Source organism: Cervus elaphus, chromosome 18, assembly GCF_910594005.1.
Source record: "Cervus elaphus chromosome 18, mCerEla1.1, whole genome shotgun sequence".
In the NCBI taxonomy this organism is placed as follows: domain Eukaryota; kingdom Metazoa; phylum Chordata; class Mammalia; order Artiodactyla; family Cervidae; genus Cervus; species Cervus elaphus.
This window is the reverse complement of record NC_057832.1, coordinates 74,931,832-74,957,620: the sequence shown is the minus strand read 5'-3', so window position 1 is coordinate 74,957,620 and position 25,789 is coordinate 74,931,832. Positions and strand designations below refer to the sequence as shown.

At 39.5% G+C, this 25,789-nt stretch overlaps 1 protein-coding gene across 4 annotated transcripts in view; it reads left to right on the top strand.

Moving 5' to 3' along the window:
- Positions 1-21,144, top strand: part of CREB5 (cAMP responsive element binding protein 5) — a 430,941-nt gene extending 409,797 nt beyond the window's left edge. For 2 of the 4 annotated variants that reach the window (XM_043872729.1, XM_043872727.1), the window contains exons 8-11: positions 909-1,232; positions 5,676-5,906; positions 13,626-13,734; positions 14,630-21,144. In XM_043872729.1, coding sequence (XP_043728664.1) covers positions 909-1,232; positions 5,676-5,906; positions 13,626-13,734; positions 14,630-14,793 — 828 coding nt within the window. In that variant the 3' untranslated portion in view covers positions 14,794-21,144. The remainder of the gene's footprint in view (positions 1-908; positions 1,233-5,675; positions 5,907-13,625; positions 13,735-14,629) is intronic. The other 2 variants (XM_043872728.1, XM_043872730.1) reach the window with 1 other exon arrangement.
- The last annotated feature ends 4,645 nt before the right edge of the window (positions 21,145-25,789 follow it).

The window sequence follows — 25,789 nt, the reverse complement described above, 5'->3', positions numbered from 1 at the left end:
AAGAAGCTGTAGAAGTGCAATGGTCCATATTCTTCAACTTTAAAGTCAGAAGAACATTATTGTGTGAGAAAATTAGATTATCAGAGGGATTATGATATGAGAAGTGTCATAGGAACAAATGGAAAGATCTACACTGCCTCCCAAAGTTATGGATTTCTAATCTAATTTGAAGACTGAAAATAATATTAAAATTGTTCCTAGATTCTGAAATTTGAAGTTCTTTTCTCTTTGGGTCTGAGAAATCTTTTGAAAAGCAAAAATCTTTTATTCTTGTGACTCATTATCTTGTGACAGTGCCATTTCATATGGGCTTTTTGTTCAGTGACGTTGTCATATTGAATGATTCCATTGGGTTTATACTTGCAGTTGGCTGTCAATATGATATGGTAAACAATTGGATAGTAGGAAATACCTTTTAGTAAAGTGTCTAGGGTATCCTGCTCATTTGCAGTGTCAGCTGAATTAATTAACATTCATGGCTGACATTGACACGCCTACCTACTCTAATACATATGAAAATTTGAAATTTATATAAAAGCCATACTGCTACCCAGTAAGAAAAAAATGTTAATAATAGTACCATTACATGTTCATGCTGAGTCACCTCAGTTGTGACTCTTTGCAACCCCATGGACTGTAGCCCAGTAGGCTCCTCTGTCCATGGAGATTGTCCAGGCAAGAATACTGGAATGGGTTTCCATTTTCTCCTCCAGGGGATCTTCCTGACCCAGAGATCAAACTTGCATCTCCTATGCCTCCTGCATTGGCAAGCATATTCTTTTACCACTTGAGCCACCCGGGAAGCTGCTAAATATTATAAAATTGAAACTATGAGTCGTTTTGATTCAAAATCCCTGTTGTGTACACAGCTGGCCTCATTTGTCCCCTCTTCTTTTGCTCTGTTTCAGAGGTTGAAGGCTGCATTGACTCACCACCCTGCCGCCATGTCAAATGGGAATATGAACACCATGGGACACATGATGGAAATGATGGGCTCCCGGCAGGACCAGGCGCCACACCATCACATGCACTCACACCCGCATCAGCACCAGGCACTGCCGGCCCATCACCCCTACCCGCACCAGCACCAGCACCCAGCACACCATCCTCACCCTCAACCCCATCACCAGCAGAACCACCCGCATCATCACTCCCACTCCCACCTTCATGCACACCCAGCACACCACCAGACCTCGCCACACCCACCCCTGCACTCCGGCAACCAAGCACAGGTAGACCTTTTTCATGATCTCTTTCCCCTTTCTCATTAACAGTGCCGGCTCTAATGAGGGGCTCCTTGGCAGCAACCTTACTTGACAAGCCCACGTGTTCTGACACTCTGAGGGGCTTTGTTCATTTCCTAGGAGGTAATCATTACCCATAGGACCCTCCCAGATCGCAGTTTCTATAACTAATATGATAAATATCAAGTCTAGTTTCTAAAGGAAAAGGTAAACTTCAAGTTCTCCAAAATCTATTTTTGTAGTATATTACAAAGTTAACCCTAAAAATGTAACACCAATGGAGGATTAAGAATTTAAGCATGTAATGAAAGAAGTGAATAAAGAACGAGAAAGGTAAGTTCGTCCTAACCATGGTTCTAGCTGCAGTGCTTTATAACATCTTAGAGACCCGCTTGTGTCACCTGTAAAACGGAAATTAAATACAATGGGCAATCTTCTAAATAAGAGTAAATGTTAAAAATATAAAGAGTAACAATTTCAGGCAGACAAAGGTTCGGTGATGGATGTTAGGGTGTAAGGTGCTTTGTGAATGTTGAAGAGAGATGACTCATCCCACCCAATGAGAAATGCGTTGGAGGGAGCAGACAGAGAGCCAAGCCCTGTAGCCAATCAGTTCAAGAGAAAGGCCAAATCCCAGAGGTGGAAAGTCACCAGCAGTGGCTAGAAAGAAAGCCAGCATTTAGACACACTGGAAGGGGGTCGGGGGACCAGGCAGACATTATGTCACCCAGCCCAAGAAGAGAGGCGGGTCCACGTACCCGAGTGAGTTTCAGTAAGTGGATGAAGGGCATGTCTAGGAGCATGGCTCGCCCTGGGCACTTTGACCCTTCAAGTGAAATGACCTTTGTCAGTTCCTTCCACCCACCCAGGTTTCAACCAGTTGGGTCAGAATGATGTTGGAAACTTGGGATCGCCAAATGACACTTATTCACTGTCTCTTCCATCGTCTGACTCTGTACCTCTCATCAGGCAGCTTCTAGAGCTTGTACATTCCTGCCTCCTCCAACATACACCAAACCTAGAAAGCCACCCACAAAATGAGTTATCCATAAGCAGCTTTCTAATCTGTTCAATAGTTAAGATTATTTGTTAGGTAAGCTTACTTTTGCAAAGATTCTTAGAAGTATTCTACATAGCAAATAAGAATCAGGCTTTGGAATGAGAAAACTTTCATCCTTTTCCCACCTTACTTGTGTGACTGAGGTCAGTAGATGAACCTCCCTAAGCATCAGTTTTTCCATCTGCAAAATGGGGCATTAATAGACTAAGCCCATAGACTTAGGAGTATTAAATAAGAGGATGTTTAGCCCTTGGCACAGTTTTCAATACATGTTAGCCAGGATTAATTTCAAACTGAAATAATGTGATAGAAGCTTAACACATAGTTTAGCAATCAATAAAATGCTATCCAAAGCACCTTTTTAATCATGTGCCAATGTAGGTCATATATTTAGAAGGGGAAAAAGAAAACTACAAGGTCAAAGATAGATTCACATGTGTACTTTCTTTCTTTTTTCTTTTTAAATGGATAGCGAAAGTTTTGCTTATATTTATGGGCAGGTTACTTCATAGACAAGTTTAACAGTTCATTAAATATAAAAGACATTCATTAGCTAATTACCAATTAGCCAATTGGCCTCCATTTCAAGTCAATAAGTGGCCAATTGTATATGCAGTCAGTTAATTGCTTTTATAATTGGCTACATAAAGTTGCTTTTTTCAACAAAACCAGGTTGGTCTTGTTGAAATTTGAACAAAATTATTTAGAGCATATTCAAAATGCTCCTCTTAAAATGTATAAACTTGGTTGATGAAATGAAATTCAGATTGTCAGAACACCAGGAGTAGAAGTTTATTAAGGTCATCCAACTCTGAGATTCTAAGATGACTTGGAATAAATTCTTTTTGAAATTACAATTAATTGTTTTTGATCAAAATTTTCAGAGAATCTGTGTCAACATAATGCCATTCTATTTATTTATTTATTACTGAAGTATAGTTGATTTACAATATTGTGTTAGTTTCAGGTGTCCAACAAGGTAATTCAGTTGTACATATATATGTATATACCTATATTCTTTCTTATTCTTTTCCATTATAATTCATTATAAGAACTATGAACATAGTTTCCTGTGGTATACAGTAAATCTTTCTTGGTAATCTATTTTATATATGGCAGTATGCATGTGTTAATCCCATATTCCCAATTTATCCCTCCCACTCTACCCCCAACAGAATGCCGTTTTAAGACCCAGAGGGATCCGGTAGAGAGGGAGGTGGGAGGGGGGATCGGGATGGGGAATACATGTAAATCCATGGCTAATTCATGTCAATGTATGACAAAAACCACTACAATATTGTAAAGTAATTAGCCTCCAACTAATAAAAATAAATGAAAAAATAAATAAATAAATAAATAAAATAAAAAGATAATGCTAAGTAACAATAATTATCAGAGACATAAATTCTGGTCTTAGGGTTGCATTTGCAATTTCTCCTGGCTTCTTGTGATCCACCTGCATATCAGGATATAATTTCAGAGTCCTGGTATCACTCCTAGGTCACCAGGAATTTCACTTATCCAAGCCACACCTTGACCCTGAACCTGGACAAAGCCTGAAATCACCATGTACCTTACCCATTTGGGTTAAGGCAGAGGAAAAATATCAAGGGATAAACGTTGGTTAAAGTTAGCATGGGAGAATACCGAATTGAAAGAGAGGTCTCCATAATGAAGGTTAAACCCCAGTTTTGCCTACTTGAGAGTCTTGTCTAGGGCTGGCAATGAGAGATTGTTAATTCACACAAAGAAATGATAAAGGCAAAAATAGCCAGGTTAGCGCATTCTTTCCTACTGCTTTGCTTTGCAGTGGTTAGCTCAGAGGTTATTGCATCTGAAATGACTAGTGCTAAACATTTGCCAATAACAAGGATTAAATCTTCAGCAGCAGCGCTAGTGAGTAAGATCTTAGACAGTTTATTTTGTTATTCCTTTATGATCGTCAGGAGAGGAATTGCCAATAAACAGTTTTAGAAAATGTCTTTGCTTTAAAAAAAAAATTACTGAGATGCAATCCAATTTCAGTCCTAAGCCTAATTCTTTAGTAATGTATGGTTTGGTAGAGTTTAGGATTAAAATATATAGTTAGTCAGCTGATGGGCAACCAGGAGCCATTATTAGTACAAGTATAGTGGTTCTGATTGGTTTCAATCATAGGGTTGGAATGTGGTAGAAAAGGTGGCTGGGTTTCATTTTTAAAACTTTTTGCCTGTTATTTCTGCAGGTTAAATGCCTCTTGTAAAACAAATTTATAGGTATTACACCATAAGCCTGAGTGACTGAGCAATGAGAGGGAAGGAAAAAAAAAAAAAACCTTTATTGAGAATGAAGAAAGGGGAAGGAGTGAAGTGCATTAGGGAAGCATTAGGTGTTCAGACACATAAAGAGTCAGTCATAGAAATTTCACTAGGTGCTGAGTGTCTGCTATATGAAGGGAAATAAAGCTATACGTGTGGGGGTCCCTGAAACCCTACATGTTGCTGAACCTCTTGCAGACCTTACAAGGAACTTAGAAGCATAGTAAAACTTTTTAATAAAGTGCTTTGCCACTCCTGGGATTTCCTTATAATATAATAGATGATGCTATACAACCATCCGTCCGTGTCAGTAGACACCATGTGTTAACAGGGCTCAGTGCTGCTTCAGGATGGACTTTCAGAGGTCACGCTTCCCAGTCACCTAGAAATTCACCCAGTCACCATCTCCTGTAATCCCATCAGCCTTGGTCAGGCTCGGAGGAGGAGAGAGACCCAAATGGAGTTTGGTCCCACAAGACCTTTGCATTAAGAAGTGTGATGTAGTGACAGAAGGATTTCAGGTGCTTTCCAGGCTTCACAGGGTTCTTTTGATAAGAGTCACAGTGGTGATGCCACCCCTGAGGTGTACTCTAGGAACAGGGTTTTGACACCATTAGAATGAACGGCATTCACAACCTGCCCTGGAGGAGATTTCTGCAGATGACAGCAGACCCATCAATACAGTGGCAGTCACCCCTACCTCTCTGTTTTCATCCATCACCATACATGGGCACTTTCAAACTTTACAAAGCACCTTAAATAAAACATTTTTAACTTCTAAGGAGGAAGAAAAGTGTTTCTTTCATCATGATTCAGCCAAATGCCAGTCGGGGGGTGGGGGGAGTCTACTTGACTCTCTTTTCACGCGTCATCCCTGTATCTTGCCAAAATATCATAGGAGATAGCTGGGTGATGCTTTTCCTCTTCATGAGTGTGACTTCACTGTTGACTTCATTCTTAGCAAAACAAGTTTGATGTGCTAACTAAAGCAAGGGGCTGCCTGTACTTCACATTTCAACACCTTACCCAACCATCCCTTCTCTCTCCCCATCACCTCCTCCCTCTCTTCCCCAGCAGGTTTCACCAGCAACGCAACAGATGCAGCCCACCCAGACAATACAGCCGCCCCAGCCCACAGGGGGGCGCCGGCGAAGGGTGGTGGATGAGGATCCTGATGAGAGGCGGCGGAAATTTTTGGAACGGAACCGGGCGGCCGCCACCCGCTGCAGACAGAAGAGGAAGGTCTGGGTGATGTCACTGGAAAAGAAAGCAGAAGAGCTCACCCAGACAAACATGCAGCTTCAGGTGCAGGCCTCTGTCTCTTTCCCGGGACTCAAAGGCCCTGTGTACCATTGGCATTTCCTGGCCCGGCAGGCACTTGTTGACCTAAGCCACAGAGCGACTGCAGGCTTACTTCTCAGGCTTGATTAATTCTTCGACGCTCTGCAAAACAAAACCACCATTCAGTTTTCAGTGCATCTGCTCTGAGGAGGGAGACCCTGACCAAGTTATAGGGCTGAGAGCAGAAGCTTTGGTCAGACAGAGGTTGAAACTCTTGTCCAGCACCTACTTGCAGTGTTAAATCTCTCTGGCTCTCAGTTTCCTCATCTGTAAAATGGGAATAATAATTTCATAAAGTTGTTAGGAGGAATAAATGAACTAATGGTCTGCAAAACTGTTTGCCCAATGCCTGGCACATAGTAAGTCTTCAACTGGAAGGCAGCCCTTTCTGTTCCCTGGGTGAGGCGGTTGCTTCAGCTTACACTAGATTGTCTGTATTGTTGTTTAATGGAAGAAAAGTTTGTGTAAATTATTTTGCTTCATAAGAAAAGGCACATTTCTATCTCATTTTCAGACTTGACAAGATTTGAATCTTGCGTTATTTTTGCTTTCTCATGGGTGGCTCCATGAGGGGCATTTCATATCAAGGCCAATTCTAGGAGCATTTGAGAAACTCTGGTACCTGGGGTTTTTCCAGCAGGCTTCATGTCATACAAAAGATGAAATTCAGGGCATTTGTTCTCACACAGAAAGGAGGACACTGTTCACCAGCAGAAGAAAAAACCAAGTATTAGTTATGTGACAAGCAGTCCAAGGATAAGAGTAAAATTGTAGATTAGAGCCCAGTGCTTCCAGGAGTAAAGATAACAGCTAAAGATGGAGAGAAGAGGGGAAAAAAATGCCCAAAAGAGAGAGAGTCTGCTCCTCGGGAGTATCATAGGTCACCTTCACCCACTCCTACATCCTCTGTGGATCCTTAGAAAGGAGCAGTTAAGGGTGCCAAACCTCCAAAGCCTTTGCATGTTTAATTCCATTCAATGGAAATGACCTTAGGGCATCCAGTGTACAAATTGAAAGTGTACAAGAAAGTTTAGGTTATTCATGGACTGACTCGTAATTTATGGATGTTCACTCTCCGCACCCACCTCAAATTTATCGTTCTTTTAATGATGGACGTGAAAAAGAAACTGGGAAACATACACAGTAGATGTGGGGGAAGTCCCACGAGCTCGTACAAATCTTGGGTAAAGGTGGAGACTCTATTCTTACCCTCTTCCCGGACCACCTACCCCCTTTTTCTAGTGTTAGGTCTGGCCTGAAGAGTTCCTGAGTGTCTGTACTCAATATTTGTTTGTTGAATAAATGAATGAGCTCCCCATCACTGGAGTGTCCAAGAACTAGCTGCCTGACTACTTGGCAAAGATGTGATTTAAGGGAATCAAGCCACAGAGTTTGGCTGAACACAGACATCTCTGAAGCCACTCTGACTTGAAAGTCTGTAATTCTAGAATCTGGCAGGCATAGTCATATGTGAGAAGCTTTTAGGTGGAATGTGGGTAGGCACTTTTAACATTAATAATCATCTTTTAATTTTTATGTGTATTGAAAAATGTAATCAGAACATCAAAACTTCAATTTCACAGATTATTTTTGGTCAGAGCCAGGCTAATCATTAAAAAAAAATGAGTTAATTTGTACAACCATGTTAAGTAAATAAAAGTTCTGGTGAATGTGACCTAGCAAATATCACAGCAGTGGTTTTCTAATGACTGAAATGTGAGCATCCCTGGAATTTGCTACCAGTTCTGAGGTCTGCAAGAGGACTGTGAACGGGTGCAGGTTTTCTCAGTCTTGGCACTATTACCGAGAATAATAATAATCAATAATTCTTTGTTATCTCCTGTATATTGTACATATTTACCAATACCCTTGACCTCTACCCACTAGATATTAGTAGCACCCTCCACCCCACCCCTAAATTTTGACAACCAAAAAGCCTCTAGACATTGTCAACTATCCTCTGTGGGGGATTAAAATTACCCCTGATTGAGACCCACTGAGCTAGATGGAGGAGCCCTGAGTAGCCAGCTGACATGTAATTAGATGCTGAGAAATTTTATATCAATTTTAACTAAAATGAGTTCTTGCAGAATTTCTCCAGGGTACTGACTGTCACCCTAGAGCCTGAAGACATGGGGCAGGGGGTTCATAGCAGAGAGCCAGGAAGAGGAAGGATGCTGGTTACTTTGAGGTCAGATGGGTTCACACCTTGACATAGGCATATATGTTTTAGCATTTACTTAACCTATAAGGTATTAACATATAAGGTAAACATATCCCTTATGAGAACAGAATCTATTAATTATCACATTCTAAGAGCCAAAATGGCTAAGGATAAAAGATATTAGAAATCTAATCTCTGAAAACCAGAAAAAAGTCTCATTCAACAGGCACCAATATTTTTGGCTGTTAAAGCAGTGCCTGAGAAAGGACAGTCTCTGAAAAGGCTGAGTTGTTGGTGTTTTCCAACCACTGCTTTGCTTCAGAGGGACAGAAACCACAAGAGTTCCATGTCTTCGGGGATGCTGAGAGCTCTGTATCAGGCCATGTGATGCTGGAGAGGAGATGCAGATTCTGCTACCTTTGAATGACCCCTCTCCCTCTCACTGGACCTTTGTCAAAAGAAAAAGGTGTCTCTCTTGAGGCTGATGCAGTGAGTCAAATTTTAAGTAAACAGAAATGGAAGGTGCTAAACAAACAAACTCTCGCCAAAAGGAATATCCAAGGTCTGGATGGCCAGCTGCCATCTTTGAGTTGTTTTCCAGCATAGAACCTTCTGGTTAGGCTGCAGAGCTTCAGATTGGAAAAATCAGAGCTGAGCAAACAAAATCAACTCCCAAACTTCATTTCCCTGTGTCACAACAAATCTCTGCCCAAGAGGTCAATGCAAGTAAAGGAATTGAGGGGAATATTAAAAACCACCAATTTTACATTTTATTTAGGAAGAAACTGAGGCTTGGAGGACATGAGAAGTCTTCCCGAAAGTCACACAACAAGCAAGCAGTAGGATGAAGACCCAAGCAAGGTTTATTGACCTAACCCATTGCTCTGTGATCTTTCATTCTAGAAAGTTCTTAAACTATGAAAGAATCCACATTCTTTTCACTGAGAGAGTGGCTAAGATCAGTTCTAACTTCACCAACTGCTAATGTGGTACTCAGTGGATTGCTTGTGTTCAGTAGATGATATGGAAATCATCTGGTCGCCCATGGAAATAATTGCTTTTCTTTTTCAGTGCAAAGACACATGGCCTAAGTCGCTGCTGAAATTTTCGACACACAAGCCCGGGTTTGGGACTTGGCAAGAGAAAAGGCCAGATGGGAACTGTTGCTGTACAAATTGAAAGTCCTTTGGTTTAATGAACAAAACCTGACCTCAGTTAATCTATAAGAAAAAAAAAAAAAAAAACAATGGGGCAGGGGGACTATTTTGTAGGGATCATTTTGATAATTATGTTTTTGGCATGGACTACTGCTTGCATCAAAAAGCATTCTGAGTTTATCATATTAACAAAATGACATCCCCCAAAGCCAAAAACTGAAAATGTAGTTACTAGGGACTTCTTGGAGTCCTTGTTTCAAGTACGTTACTATAGTGTTGAATGTCTCTATAGGGGTGCTACTTCATCCCAAGGCAACTTTATGGATTTAAGAACAGATTAATCTAGCCACATCTATACTCTCACAGTCCCTATTTAAATAGCTAACCTTTTAAGTAACAAACCCAAACTGGTTTAGAAAAAAGACAAAAAAATTTAAAGGCTGATTTCAGCAGGAGAATCAATAATTAAAAAAGAAAGTGTTAGTCTCTCAGTCATGTCTGACTCTTTGTGACCCCATGGACTATAGCCCGCCAGGCTCCTCTGTCCATGGAATTCTCCAGGCAAGAATACTAAAGTGGGTAGCCTTTCCCTTCTCCAGGGGATATTCCCAACCCAGGGATCAAACCCAGGTCTCCCGCGTTGCAGGCAGATTCTTTACTTTTGAGCCACCTGGGAAGCCCCTCAATACTTATTATTAATATTTGCTCTTGCAAAGTGCTTATTTATGAAGACCTATAGTTATAACCTACACAGGGGAGTAAAAAAATTGGTGATTTGCCTCAGTTCATAAAGCAAGGTAATTCAGAATAAGAAAATGCCTGCAGAAGTCTTGTGTGTTTTTTTTTCTTAATTTCTGTACCAGAACTGTAGGCCACGTTTGATTTCTTTCATGCATTTTGAAACATTTGCTGTCTGATTGTTCTCTTCCAAAATGTATTCAAGGTGATTTCTAGTAATGTTACCTTGAAAAGAATTTTTGTTTAAAATGTAGTCTAGTGTTTGTGTATTTCCTACGTCATTTGGTCTATCAGTATAGAATATCTATCAGTATCTATCAATATGGAATGATGATGCGTGTGCACAGTGAACTCTGCTTCCTCTAGGGCAGTGATTCTCAACCTTTCTTAACTCAGAGGCTCCCTTATGGAATCTGAGGAAGGCTCTAATAGACTCTCACAATGTACATGTGAGATATGGACTTGAAATTTTCCACAAAAGTGAAACCATAAATATTCCTTTGGAATCTGACCTAATAAGAATTGGAAGTAAAGGGGATGCTAGAACTGGCTCCCTTAGGAAATATAAGACTTGATGTCTAATCCTATTTGAGAATACCAAAAGCAGTTAATTAGTGAATTAAAAATCAAGATGGAGACCTTCATTAGATTATTAGGTAATTAGCATTCTCAATAGAAAGCAACACAGAAACATGGAATAAAAAACTGGGACTTCCCTAGAGATAAGTGGTTAAGGCTCCATGCTTCCACTGCAGGGGACACAGGTTCAATCCCAGGTCTGGGAAATAAGAATAAAAAACTATCTTACAGAAAGTAACTAGAGAACTAGTCCAACCACCTTGCTTTACACTAGGTTGGTGTAGCAATTGGGGAAGCCAAACCTTGTTATTCTCAACCCTCATTTGAGAGTTCCTTTTTCTGCTGGAAGTTCCCCCATGAATTTCTGTTGTTTTTATGGCCATTAGACTTTTATTTAGTCCTTCTCAGCATCATATTTATGTGTGCATGATATAAATGAGACAGAGGCTGATAGTTCTGTCTATGGAGAATATTAAGTGACATTCATTTTCCAATTATAACATAGCTAAATGATTATATATTACATGAAGAAATATGTCCATATTCACATATATCTTTAAATGATGGTCAGTCACCACAGTGATTTTAAATAATGGCTAGTCATCTCCAGGTTGCTATATTTTTACAGACTGTCACTACCCCCAGGGCTTCAGTTTCTATACTTACAACATATTGGTTTATTAATAAAGTGCTTTGCTATCCATAGACAAAAATGCCTCTAAAATCATCACACTTCATTTTGAGGCCAAGTATATACACATTCATACATCTTAGTTTTCTTTTTCTCATTTTTTGTTCAGTTTTTGTCTGTTTTGTTTTTAACCAAGGGTTGCCTTCTATTTGATGGTCTAAAAGTACCTTTCTTTTACACAGGCTATTTTAAGCAGAAGGAGACCTGGGAAAAGCAAGGAAGACTGTCTGAATTTAAATGAGCATAAAATCAGAGGGAAAAAAAAATCATCTTTAAGGCTGAAATAAATTGTCCTATAAATAAAGTTGTTCTATTGACCCCCAAAGTGACAAGGGTCACTTTTGACTTTGACAGGGCCCATTATCAATCACATTTATTTGGAGGTGGAAGTACAGCTCACCTTCCTGAATGTTCTCAAATTCAAGAGCAATTTTCCTGTGAAATTAAGTGATGTGTTCATCATTCATGCTAACTTATCAGATAGACATTCTTTTAAAATTTTTATTATAGTTACTTTACAATGTTGTTAGTGTCACGTGTACGGCAGTGACTGTATTATACATATATGTATATCCATTCATTGTTAGATTCTTTTCCCGTGTAGGTTTTTACAGAATATTGAGTAGAGTTCCCTGTGCTATAAAGTAGGTCCTTATTAGTTATTTTGTATATAGTAGTGTATTTATGTTTATTCCAGTCTCCTAGTTGATTCCTCCCTCCACCCTTTCATCTGATAGACATTTCTATTTTGTTTAGTTCAGAAGAGAAAGAGAAAAGCCTTTGTAGATGAGATTTTTATTATTTTTTTATTAATGCTGGTCAACATCTGATTGCTTATAATGTATTTTGCAAATGAATTTGGAAATAGGAAGTATTCTTTGAAACAAGTTTCCAAAAAAAATTTTAATTAACTTCTAGAATTCCAAACTTACTTTCCTAGGTGATAAATACATGCCTGAAAAGCCAAGTTCATATTGAAAGTGTAGATACAACTTAATGACAGCAATGTTAAAACACCTTTTTCTGTGTGCATGCTTTTTTAAAGTCTCTTTCATGTGGCATATAATGCCTGGCAGCCACAAAGAACACTGGTCAAAGAGAGGGTAGTATTTATCACAACTGTAAAACGGCTTAGGTGAGCTAGTGCTACATTTACAGTTTACTTTTACCAAGTGGAAGCACCTTGGAACAGTCTATCCTACATTTATACAGTTGTCTCTGGGTATCAGCAGGGTATTGGCTAGCCTCATAATCCAATTATGCTCAAGTCCCATAGTCAGCCCTCTGTATCTGTGGTTCTGCATCCTCAGATTCAGTCAACTGCTAATCATTTCTCACTCTATCTATGGAAAAATCCCCATAGTAGTAGACAACTGTGCTTGTAAACAATGGTGCCATGTACATTATTCCACAAATTATGAGCCCTGAACCTGTCTTTTAAAATTACTACATAAATAAATAAATAAATAAAATTACCACATAAAGTGGAGGTGTGAGACACTTACCTAAGTCAATTTTTAAGATGCACACACAATCCACAATACCCTGATATTGAGGGGGAAAGGAGTTTATAGACTGAAATTAGCCAAACTAATTAATGAACCAATCAAATTAATTCCATCATGGTCCTAAACTCTATTGTCCTTTGCCTGCCTGGACTAACCCGATTCCACTAGTAAAGGACCACCATTTGCGCCATATCCTTCCATGCCTTCTCCTAAGTGGCATCAGGCATAGGGACATGCTCTGTTGAATTGTAGCCTATTAAGAAATTATTTGAGGGAATCAGCTTATTCTGAGGGCATTTAAGTTTGAAGTCACTCATCCTGCCACACAATTCTTCCCAGTGTCTCACCTTCACTTTCTACTCATGATCAGTGTTAGCCTGTAAGGTAGCGTGAAGATGATTGCTATGAGAGCTAAATTTACTGAATGCATAGTATATGCTTGACATTGCTCTGCGTATTTGCTTCTATTACCTCATTTAATCCCCACAACAACTCAAAGAACTTTCTACTATTTTCATCCCCATCCAAAGTTGTTGGAACTTAGCTGGGTTATGTTACCTGCCTAGAGTCACCCAGTCAGTGTAGAATGAAGAGTTCCCACCCAAGAAACTTTTCATAGAATTCAGCTCTTGATTGAAAACCTAGTCTCTTCAGAAAGCCCCTGGTAAACCTGAGGGACAAATTGAAGGCAAGCTACACATTTTCAGGTGAATCCTGTTGTATAATAATGGTATTAATGTCATTCAGATGTAGCAGAAGTGTACCAGTTCACTGTTGAAACTGCATGGGGCCCTTGGTTTGTCTTCTCTGGTCTTCTTAACATGATGCCGATCTGTCTCTTTCCAGAACGAAGTGTCCATGTTGAAGAATGAGGTGGCACAGCTGAAGCAGCTGTTGTTAACGCATAAAGACTGCCCCATAACAGCCATGCAGAAAGAATCACAAGGATATCTCAGTAAGTCATTGACTTTTTTGCCTTTTTTTAAGTGTCCAGGTTTTTGCCACTAATTTCACATTGGATTTATTGAAAAAACAAAAGTAAAGCCGAGACTGCACACCTAGGTGGATAAGGTGCTAAAATTCTTGAGCGGCTGCCAGACTACTGCACCAGGCGGAATCCTTCTTTTCTGACCCCTGTTCATCACCACGCCCACCACCTCTTGATCACTTATGGCTAGACGTTCCCTGGCATTTCATGTTGTAAAAATTCCACCAAATTCCAATTTTGCAGCCAGTAGGAGCCCAATTACCAGTGGGCTAGCAGTTTTTTATGGGCTGGGAAATAGGCTTCAGATGAATCATATCCAGTGCCCTAGGATACACTGCATGTTATTCACTGGGCTGAAAAGCAAGTGAGCTTGTCTCAGTTTACCAGTAGGTAAAGTGGATCCCTTTATCTAGATCCCAAAATCAGCACCTGGAATATCAGTAGGTTCAATGCTAATTCAGTAGGGAACAGTGGGAGGAGCGGGGATTTACAGCTGAAGGTCATTTTCTTTTCAAATAATTTTTTAGATTGAGCAGCACAGATTCTCCCAGCACATGTGAGTATTTTTCCACATTTGATATATGTATGGCTCTTTGAAAAGACAAGATAAGGACTTCACAGGCTATGACTCAAACACATACAGTCACGTTGCTGACCTGGAAGGCATGGCTTTATTGGTAGCTGTAAACTATGGGAAGGCATAGCTTTGCGACCGACAGTTGAAAGTTTTGAAATTAACCTCCCAGAGAAAATGCGTGAAACACTTCTATTTCTAGCAAACACCTAGCAATATTTTTGAATAGTCTCCAAGTCCACCCCAGGAAAGAGCTATATTGGTGTGTGTGTGTATGCTTTTTCCTAGGTCCAGAGAGTAGCCCTCCTGCAAGTCCCGCCCCCACATGCTCGCAGCAGCAGGTCATCCAGCATAACACCATCACCACTTCCTCGGCAGTCAGCGAGGTGGTAGGAAGCTCCACCCTCAGCCAGCTCACCACTCACAGAACAGACCTGAACCCCATCCTCTAAAATCTGTGGGTCACACCTTGCCTTCAAGAAGAGCTGTTGCATATCCTGCGTCCTTTCTTTTAAGGGCATTTTTAGAATTAACTCAGACCTGGAAGACTCCTCAGCCCTTCAAAGACTGGCTTTCATTTTTATAGTTATTATGGAAATGTTGTCTTTTATACTTAGTTATATAAGAAAAAAGGGAGTTATGCAATTAATAATCTATCAGCTTGGGAAATGCTTTGGTGCTTTTCTCCAATTTTCTGGTACCAGTTACTTGTTTATAAACTGAACTCTTTCTGTACATAGTCATGGTTTCATTCTTATCAGTCCAACCCTTTGCCTGAAGTGTTGAATCTTGTTAAACCGCAGCTTTTAGCCAAAATGAAGCGTACACAGATGTCCAGTAAACAGATTGCAAGGCAACTGGGGGGTGGAGTCTGATGACATCATAACTCGTGTTGAGTTTGTGTTATGATGTCACCAGAATGCCAGGTTAACATAGAACCTTTTCCACAACTGTTTCTCTTACTATTAAATAAGTATTAATAGAAGCTCCATTGATGTCCAAATAAAATCAGCAAGGATCTTGCCGCTCCTCCTCCTCCTCTTGGTCCACTTCCTTGACTGCCCAATTTTCCTTTCCATTTCCACTTTTACCTGGGCTCCCTGTTGACTTTTTATTGTTACTTTCTTCTGTTTTATTTTTTCCCTTTAGCATTGCATGTAAAGAAGAAAATAACGTTTAAAGGAAAAAAAAAAAAGCTAATGTGGACCTAGCCATGGCTTCCCTTGCATGTGACCCACAGCTGGAGTTCATTCAACTCTTTCTTTTTACACAAGAGTAACCAGGAGATGTTTAATGTGCCTGATTTAATGTTTTTAATAATCAGAACAAATAAAAGGTGGCTTAGCCATAGGTGAAGCACTGTTGAATGCCAGCTGCGGAGACACTAGGGAAGGGAGCTTTATAAGCCTCAATTGTGAAAGTCCAAATTACGATGCAAGGCTATAACATCACACCCTCGAATTACAACTGGTTTATATGGCCTGTCTATAATGTTGAAAATCCATGTACTATGTAATAATGCAGAAGGGCTCTATTCACTACACGGATTACATTGTTCAGTCATCAGCTGCTAATAGCCTAAGATTTATTATTGTTTTTTTCCTTAAGCCTATGGAACCATCTTTGCTGTTCTGGTGGGTGAAAGTAGACAAACTGCTGGAGGAACAAAGAGAGAAAGAAAACCTCATGTTTCCATAGAGCTGCTCTCAGCCCTTCTACCCCACTCTTTAGCTATTGAAAGAATCCCCTGGATATGGCTATTCCACTCTTCTGCATAATCCTGGTTTATATTTTCAGCAACTTTTCTGGACTTTCCCATTATAAAAAGCAGACAGTTGTGCCTCCTTGAAGCAAGCCATTTTACTTGGTGAAGGTTTTCATATCACAACTCACAAGTAATGGGGCTAATGTTTCTCTCTAGTGGTTAGGCAGGTGCTGGTGTTTCATCTCTATGTGAATGCTTGACCTCCAAACGAGTGTGTGTGTGTGTGTGTGTGTGTGTGAGACAGAGAGAGAGAGAGAGAGAGAGAGGGAGACAGAGACAGAGACAGAGAGAGGGGAAGATTATGGGATTTAAAAGAACAGTATTTTACAAAAGGTGTAGCTTTTTTAAGAGTTCAGAATAGGGAAGGATGTGATTTTTTTTCTCTCACTATAGTATAATAATCTATTTTGGAGAAAAAAAAGAAAATATAAGGGTCATGAAGCATGGTTTTTATAACTAGTTTTAGTTTTATCTAATAACTTGCTTTTTAAATCAATATTTATCAACAATCTTTTCATGTATGCAGTGCTTTCAAAAAGAAAGTTTTGAGTTTCCAGGAAAACTCATAACTTGGATATATGATCTAAAAAAAATCAAAACAAAAACAAAAGCAAAAAAAAAGAGAGAAAAGAGAAAAAAAGAAAAAAATGCAAATGAGAAAAGGATTTTCTATTATATTTTAGACAAACATATCATTTTTAAGTATTTTAAATACTGAATTCATGGTTGTTTTATTTTGTTTTGAATCCCAGCAGGAACAGCTGAATGGTTTAACCAAACTGGCTTCCTAAGAAGTTTAAGATTTAGCTCAAAAAGCAGTTAATATCCTTATGTCTATTTTGAAATCAAAAATAATTTTTTTCTAAACTCCTTCCTAGGACCATTTAGGTGTCCCCCTAAAAAGGAGAAAGAGCTCATTGAAATATTTGTTTGGGTTTTTTAATTTTTATTTTATTTTTGTTTTGCTTTAAGTGAAAAATATTTTCTTTCTTTCCTGCATGCATAGCACTTAATGAAATGGATTTTTAAAAAATCCACTGGTGATATCAGAATGTCCAAGGAGTGGGCTGTCACTAAAATTATGGTTTATTTTACTTCTGTTCCACCTCTTAATTGAAATATTTAGTTGTGAAACCGAAAGCCTCTGCAGTTAAGAACTTGCCTGAGTTTTCTTAATTCAGCAACTTGACAGTTTGACTGATGTGCATTATGTATAGCTCAATTATGTCTGTTTTTTATGCTAAGTAGGCAAACCAACCACACACGCGTTAGCAAACGGGCCTCAACGTATAATTAGAATACACTGTCTTCTTGTTATACTCAGGGCCTTTAGGTGTGTTCATTAGCAGTGTGGAAATAGATTAAATGGAAGATGCCAGCGAGTCGTCAGCGCTTCTTGAAATCCTGAGCAGAAAGGCTCACTGGTCAAATCTAGCACTCAGCTTATCAATATGAAATATTTCACCTGAAGGCCTGGCTTTCACCAGACCATCATAGAATCATTGGTCTGCCTGAACATCTTTCCTTCTTGCCCCACACTTTTTGCCAATCTGAGGAAACATTCTGCCCTCTTCTCCCCTCCCACCCAGCTACTGGGTCATCCGCTCATATTGTCATAGATGGGTTGCAGTGACCTTCAGAGCACCCGTGCTAAGGGGGGAGGGCTGGCAGCGATGCACTGCCTCTCCTTGTTCCCAGGTGGGTTGTTATCAGCAGGATCTGCCTTTGAAGTCACTAAAAACTTGGCCTGGAAACTTCCACAGCACCTCCGCTGCCTCCTGTGATGGAAACTAGCTTCCAAGATAGGGACACCTGATAGTGTTTCTTCCAGGTTGGCTGTCACCTACTCTGAGCTATTCCCATCTCAACTGTTTCTCCTGAAGACATTTTTCAACATATATGGGGACAGTAGAGTGGAAATCCTCCCTGTGGATGAATGCCCTCATTTTAACGCCTGGTGTGAGGTTGAATGTTTTCCCCTTTCCCTTCCCCTCAGCCCTCTCCTGTCTCCACATCAGTGTTTACCAGTCGGAGTCTTGACACGGCCTGTGGGGATGAGCAATTTGTATGCTGTCACTGCCTGCGTCCTTATCACAAGGGTTACTTACTTGGAGCAGTTGCTGTTTGGAGCCTGCCGGGTTCAAGAAATCAAATGCAGTGCATGTTCTGAGCGGAGGGGCATCCATGGTAAATGTTCGGGTAGTTGTGCTCTGTTAGTTCAGTAAATCATCGTGTGTCAGTTGAGTTTGTCATTAAAATCAACCAGCTGTGAGAAAAGACCAGCCATTGGCTGGAGGGGTTTAAGCATCTATAACTGCTATAAACCTAGCCATCCAGTTAGGATAGAATGTGCTTCTTTCTGGTTAATAAAAACCATCTAAGAAAATATATATGTATGTATGTGTGTATACAGTGGAATTCAAGGACCAAAGCAAAATTTGAACAGGAATCTATTAATTTAGAATTTTATAAGATATTTATTAATAAATGTTATTTTTAAACATTCCATTTGAACAATATTCTTCTGTAGGATCTACTTGTTTTTAAAGGATTAGTTCATAATTAACTACTCTAGATGTGTGTATCTTCTTTTTTCAGGGTTTCAAATGGCTATTCTCCATCATCTGGTGGAAATGTCTGTTTAGATCTCTGTGCATAGAAATTTCAAGGATTTTTATTGCTCTGTGAGTTGTTTTTTAATCTATGTTCGGAACAGTTTTAAATCATCTATTTCTTTTTTTTTTTTTCACTTGTAAAGTAAGCTCTTTCCTTTAGGAAGCAGAGTTCAGCTAAAGGGAATCTGTAACTATAACTGGAACAGCTCTCTTGTTAAAGTGTAAAAACAGCTTCATCTCTGCTTCTCCCCACTGCACTCCAACTTCCTAGAATGCCTTGCACTATTTAGCTTTGTTGGTGCTTTTCTTGTCCCTTCGCAAACCGTGTGCAGTAGCTTTAAGCCATTCAAGTTCCATTATGCAGTGTATCTGAGAAGGGAAAGGAAACGACATGTTTAAATTGGAATAAAAATGTGCCTATGCGAACAGTAGCGACTTAGAATCTCTCTTCTGCTTTTAAAATAATTTATATTTTAAAATTGCACTTTAGCGTTTGTAATCCCTGTCAGTTTCTCTCATTCTCTTTCGAACCTCCTCCCTGTCCTCAAACTTGCCTTCACTCTTTCCTTCCCAGCCCCCCACCTCCCCCAAGCTTCCTCTAAGGCTCTGAACTGCATCATTTAAAATACTTTATGGAATATGTGTCCCAGGTACATTTGCGTGCATTCACCAGTAGCATAGCCAAGACGCGTTACTCACATCCGCCTAGATGAAGCCTGCTACGAGAATGCCAAGGAAAAGAGCCAGTTTATACTCTTTATCCCTTTATTCATAGCATGATTTTTTCAAATGTTATGTAACAGATGTGAAGCAGCAACTATGCTATACTTAAGAATTTTCTATCTCATCCTGCAAACCAAAGTGTCCTGAAGGAGCCAGGAGACTTATTCTTTTGTGCATCACTGTGCAGGTTGGACTGTGGTCCTCGCCATCGTCTCTCTGGGCTGCTGAAAAAACTGTGGCCCTATTTCATTCTTGGTTTCAAAAATACAGTGTTGCCTTGTACCGTAATTAGGGACAGCACCTCTTTTTTTACAATTATAATCTAAAGAAGGACAAGAAGACACTGAAGCAATAAACTTACAAGTAAAATCCAATACCAAAACAAAGAAAAGAAACAAAAAAACCCCCTTACTCATCATGTTGTGAAATTGAAGAAGTGTATGTCCATTCAAAATATTTTACTATTTCTTGTGGAGTTTTTCAGTGATGTAATGCTTATAGCCAAATTGCTTAAAGAGCATTTATATATTTTTTTTCTTATAAATTGTCTATTTTTTAAAAAAAAAAAAACCTATTTAACCACAGTTGAAGAGGGTGGGGGTAAGGCCAAATCGCCAGCATTTGTTAAAAGATTAATACTCTTAAGTGGCACTCTGATACCTTTCCAAGTTTATCATCACAGGGGGATCAATAATTATCAGCTGTTCTATTTAGACCAACTTACAATATCTAGCTCATTAGAAGCCAGGATTTGGAAAGCTCTTCCGAAGCCATTGAAGATTTTCTTACATTGAGTTTCATTTTATAGAACTTTCTAGGATTTTTTTTTAACAGAATCATTTTAGCCTCAGGACTGAGAATGTGGAGAGCCTGAATAAATTAGCTTTAAATACATCATTAAAATCTTATGCACAATAAGCTCATTAGAATCTAGTTTGCTCCTTTAGAATACCAAGTCTATAGATGCTATAGGACATGATGAAAGGTATCAACCATGCTGAAGTGGTGGGGCTTTCAGAGAAAGGGCCCTTCCCCACCAGCCAACCAGTAGAATAGAAGACCTACTCACCCTTTTTCCTTCTTCGTTCTGCTAAATCCACACCTGCCTCATAGAGAAAGGAGTTCTGCCTTTGAGGTTTGTCTTGGAGAAAAGATAAGCTTGAAATGTTCTCCCTAGAGAGGACATGGGATTTGGGATCTTCCGAAAAGCCCCAGGAAAAAAAAATGGATCAGTTCGAACACAGTGTTCCAGGACAATTGGAATATAAATATTGTCCAAAAATAGAACTAAAAGAAGAAAACAAAGTCAGCATTGTCCTAAGTGTTAACTAAGGAAGTCCTCACAAAACGGTGCTGTCACCTGGGGTGGGTGGGATTGTTTGGAATTGTAAACAGCAAAGCATTTGTGTTTGTTTGTCTATTTGTAAAACAACCACCTTCCTTATTGGAAGGAGAAAAAATTGGGGGTACATACATGTAAATACTTGCAGCAGCATTTAATATGTTTAATTTTATGTTAAGCTTTTTGTTGCATCGTGAAGACATTTATTGTTACCAATGGACAATGAGTTCATTAAGACTGTTCAACTAGGTCAGATTTTTACATCTCTTTCTAGCAAGAAGAGACAAGATTTTGTGCATTTGTACAAATGTTAATATCACTGCAATTCCAATATAATAAAGCACTTAAATGCAAATAATAAATGTACCCTTTGTATGATGAAATTTGCATTGGGGGATAATGACATGTGTCCTCACAAGATCTTATCCATGCCTTGGAAACCAAGGCTTAGGCTCCAGGGTCACCAGCAGGTGAGATTTTCTCCTTCCCAAATCATCACTGCTCTCCTACTGCTTCTCCCATCCAACTTCCCAACTGAGGCCACTAGTCTAACACATTTACAGTGGGTACCCTAACCCTAACCCTAACCCTAACCACACAACTACACTTCAGGATCAGCAGATTTTAACACTCAAGAAATACAGCCACGTGTAAATTTGTGTTTCAGTTATGTCTAGAAACCAAGAATCACATGCTGGCACTCAAGTCCTGGCATTCTTTACTTGACCTCCAGAGAAGTCCTAAGGACGTGTTAGTTAGCCCCTGAATACATGCATTCGTACATAGAGCCCCTACCCCCAATCTTCCTCCTCTTCCTGCCTTTCTTCCTCTCCTTTATTCTCATTATTTTTTTATTCACACTCCTTTTCTTACACTCCATCTGATCTATCAGCATGACAGAATCCAACCATCTTTATCACCAATGTTACTGTTGCAATTCTGTCCAGACTACCAACATCTCTCACCTGGATTATCTCAGTGCTCTTTTAACTGGCAACCACAGGGAGCCTCTGAAAATGGAAATCATTCCTCTACCACTTAAAACCCTGCAAGGACTTCTCTACTCATTCAGAGCAAAAGCCAAATTCTTTACTCTCAGGTTCTGACCTCATTCTGTTCATTCTCTGAACTTGTCTCTTACCATTTTCTTTCCCCACTCACACCTACCCAGCTCCATTAATATCTTTGAGATCTCTCAAACATTCTCACACTTCTACTGGAGAACCTTTTCACAAATTGTTCATTCCCTCCATCCAGAATATTCTTCCCCCAGATGTCAACCTAGCTCAATTTTTCATCCGTTTCCTTCTCAGTCAAGCCTTTCCATCTTATCTAAAATTATATCACCCCCACTCCTCATTCTCATTTGTCTTCTTCAGACTAAATGTTCTATAGCATTTACCGCCACCTAACATAATTTATATGGCTTCCCAGGTGGTGCTAGTGGTAAAGAACCCACCAACCAATGAAGGAGATGTAAGAGACATGGGTTCGATCCCTGGGTTGAGAAGACCCCCTGGAGGAGGGCATGCCAACCCACTCCAGTATTCTTGCCTAGAGAATCTCATGGACAGAGGAATCTGGCAGGTTTTGGCCCATAGGGTTGCAAAGAGTCAGACACAACTGAAGTGACTTAGCACACACGCACAACATAATTTATATTTAGTTATTATTTTTTATTGTCAGTCTCTGTCCACCCCCTGCCCAGTAGAATGTAAGCTCCACAAGAGCAAGGGCATTTTCTCTTTTCTTCACCTTTATGATCCAAGACCTAGAACAGTGGCTACTCAATGGGCACACCATAAACATTTGCAAGATAGATGATCTGTTATTTCCTTTGTGCCTGTTCCCTTGTTGTCAGAACGCTCCAACCCAGCCACCTAATTCTGCAGCCACAGCAGTCAGATTTTAAAATCAAGTTCCAGAGCATGTCATCTGACACCTAGCCTGACATTGGGACAGGATATTTGAAATTGGGACAAAAACAATTTGGGATATGGGGGATGGCTGCTGTTCTAATGGCAATCCCATCTGTTACGTTTGCATTAAGACCACTCAGCACACTCATAGTTCCCAAGAGAGGCTTTGTAATACCCATCCCACACTTATTTGCAATTTTCAAGCCATTACTATTGGTTAAAAAAATTGTTATGATCCCACGTTTATACTTTGAGGATAGACGACTCTAATCTCCACCCCCGCCTTTCATCCCTCTGTGTCTCTGGGGCTTCATAATGTCCTTTTATCTCACACTTGCTATTGTGGTTGATTATTAGTTGGTTGGATCACATTTTAATTTTGTGTTCCATATTTTCTTATCTGAGAAAAATAGTTTTTTAGCAAGACGACCTTCCACGTGACTTGGTACCTAAGTATCTTCATTATGAGATCATAAAATCCTGGAGCACAGTGGGCTTCCTTTTAAAATAATTGAAAACAAGGTACTTTGTGAGACCCGTTCCCATGGTAGTAACATCAATTTTAGCAGAACAGGTATGAAAATTTGGATGCAAAAGAGAAAATATACTGATTTTTAGAAATATAAAGTTTGGGTTTAGATTTGCCCACTTCAGAAGTTACTGCCTTTTGGCAACTGTAGATGATTTTTCAAAATGACTGAAAAGTTGGATAAATAATAACATCTAAAAAATATCTAAATAAATAAATAATAAAAACATCTAAATAACATCTAAAAAATATGTTATTATTTATAAATAATAAATTATAAATTATAAAATAGTCTTTTAGCTGGTAGATCTAGCAAAACTATTATTGCTGTTGTTATTATTGAAAATGGTTATATTTAAACCTGGAAATTAAGTCATAAAACCTCTAGTAATCACTAAGTTTCATTCTATGCTGTGTCTTTGCTTACATCATATTTCCTTGAACCAATTGGAGGCTGAACTGCAACAATTATCAGTGATCTTCCACAAATTTCTTGAAACAAGTATGACTACAACATAGACACAGTGGGCTATAAAATTTCTCCCATAAGTCACTTTCACCTTCTCAGAAAGAGAAAGTTCCTTTCTATATGTTCCCTTAAATGAATTTAAAAAGGGAAGATCCTACATTTGCAATATGGTCTAATTCCTCAGTATCCTTACAGCAAGAAAATTGTTCTGAGATTCTAAACATGACCATTTGTATAGCATTTGCACAGGGTAAGTCCTTGGTCTATTATTATTACGTTCGAGTTACCTTCGATGGAGCACTTTCTATTTAAATCAGCTCACTGATTCTGAGTCTGGCAGGCTACAGTCCATGGGGTTGCAGAGTCTGACAAGACTGAGCACACACATACACACACACACATTGACTGACCTTCATCCAGTGAACTCCTGGTCAGAGGAGATTTGCTTAAAGAAAGAAACACCCTGTCAAGCAGGCTTGAGTGAAGGCAAAATCCTTAGAAGGGTGTAAGAGGTAGCTCATGGAGCCCAACCAGCTATGGTAACAACTGTGACAACGAATCTGGAAAGTCATTAAATAGCTAATCTCTCGGCTTGTCTTTGTCTCTGAGGCCAGATGTCTTCTCATTCTGCTCCATCTCTCTCTCCCTCTCTCTGTCTCTCTCTCTCTCTTTTTTCCAAACTAGTTTGTATACTCACTTAATTGCTTCTGTGAGGACCCATCATTTCTGCTCCAAAATGACAGCCTCAGCCTCCAGCATATCTATGGTCTTTCAGTTCTAACACCTAACACCAACTCAATTTCTGTATTTCTATTCCAATTCCTCAGGAGAGAGAATCTGATTTACCATATCGGGTCAGGCTTTATCCCTGGTACAATCAACGATGCCTGGGGTAGCAAGGTTAAGTGAATTTAAAGTTCCTGCTTCTGGGGGCTTCCCAGCTTGGCTTCACAGGTGGCACAAGTGGTAAAGAATCCTCTTGCCAATACAAGAGACACAGATTCAATCCCTGGGCCGGGAATATTCCTTGGAATAGGAAATGGCAACCCACTCCAGTATTCTTGGCCAGAAGATTACATGTGCAGAGGAGCTACAGCCCATGGGGCCACAAAGCGTTGGACGCAACTGAGCACGCAAACTTCTGGGGGCAGACCAGGATTTCCAAATAGGGAGTGGGGAGAAGATGATTGCTAAAGAAAAAGAGTTGTTATTTCTAAAACTACCTCGAAGAAATGTAGCCATTTACCCTAAAAACTTACCAAGAGGAAAAAGTGCAGTGAGGAGATAGGGCAAAGGTGGGCACAGAGCTATGTTAACAAGTGTGTGTTGACTGAATGAATGGTTAATAAATCCATGTGTTATTGGAAGCTTGAAATGAAAACAAATTGAATGTTCATGAAACAATAAAAAATAATTCTACAAAGCTAAGAATTTTTCTGGATACTATGCATGGCTCAGCTTGTAAGGCCATAATATCCAAAATATATAAAAACAAGAGTGAGAAAGGGTTTGCTTGTCATGTTTTACAACTTCCCACTCTTGCTTTAAACTGACTGATTACACTTACACTTTCCCAGCAAGTGTATAGTAAGCTCTATTTTTATTATATTCTCCATAGGTGATTCCAGTGTGTCTGTATTTGTAAGGATGTTGGCATAACATCTCCAGAATGAGGTTAGGAAACACTCTTCTTCTAAAACTCCCACCAGGTATGATAGTAACTCTCTAAAGAAAGTCTTGTGACAAGGAAATAGGGCAATCCTTATCAATAAGCCTCCAAGAAAGCAATGAGAATTACACAAAAAAGGCTAGAATAAGTGAACATAACAGCCTAAGAATGAGTAAGAATGAATAGTTCTTCATTTTCATTCTAAACTGTTTATTGATTTCCTGAATGACGCTACACCAACACAGTTGTCTTTTCCTTATCTCTGTGGTCAGTATAAATATACACAGAGTGAAGTGGAGATTATTTCTGTGCTGGCTGCAGAGGAAACTCTGCTCAATACTGCTACCATACTTTTCTCTGGAAATTTCTCTTCCCTTTACTGCATCCATCTGGATTTGGCAGGAAACTGATGGCCTA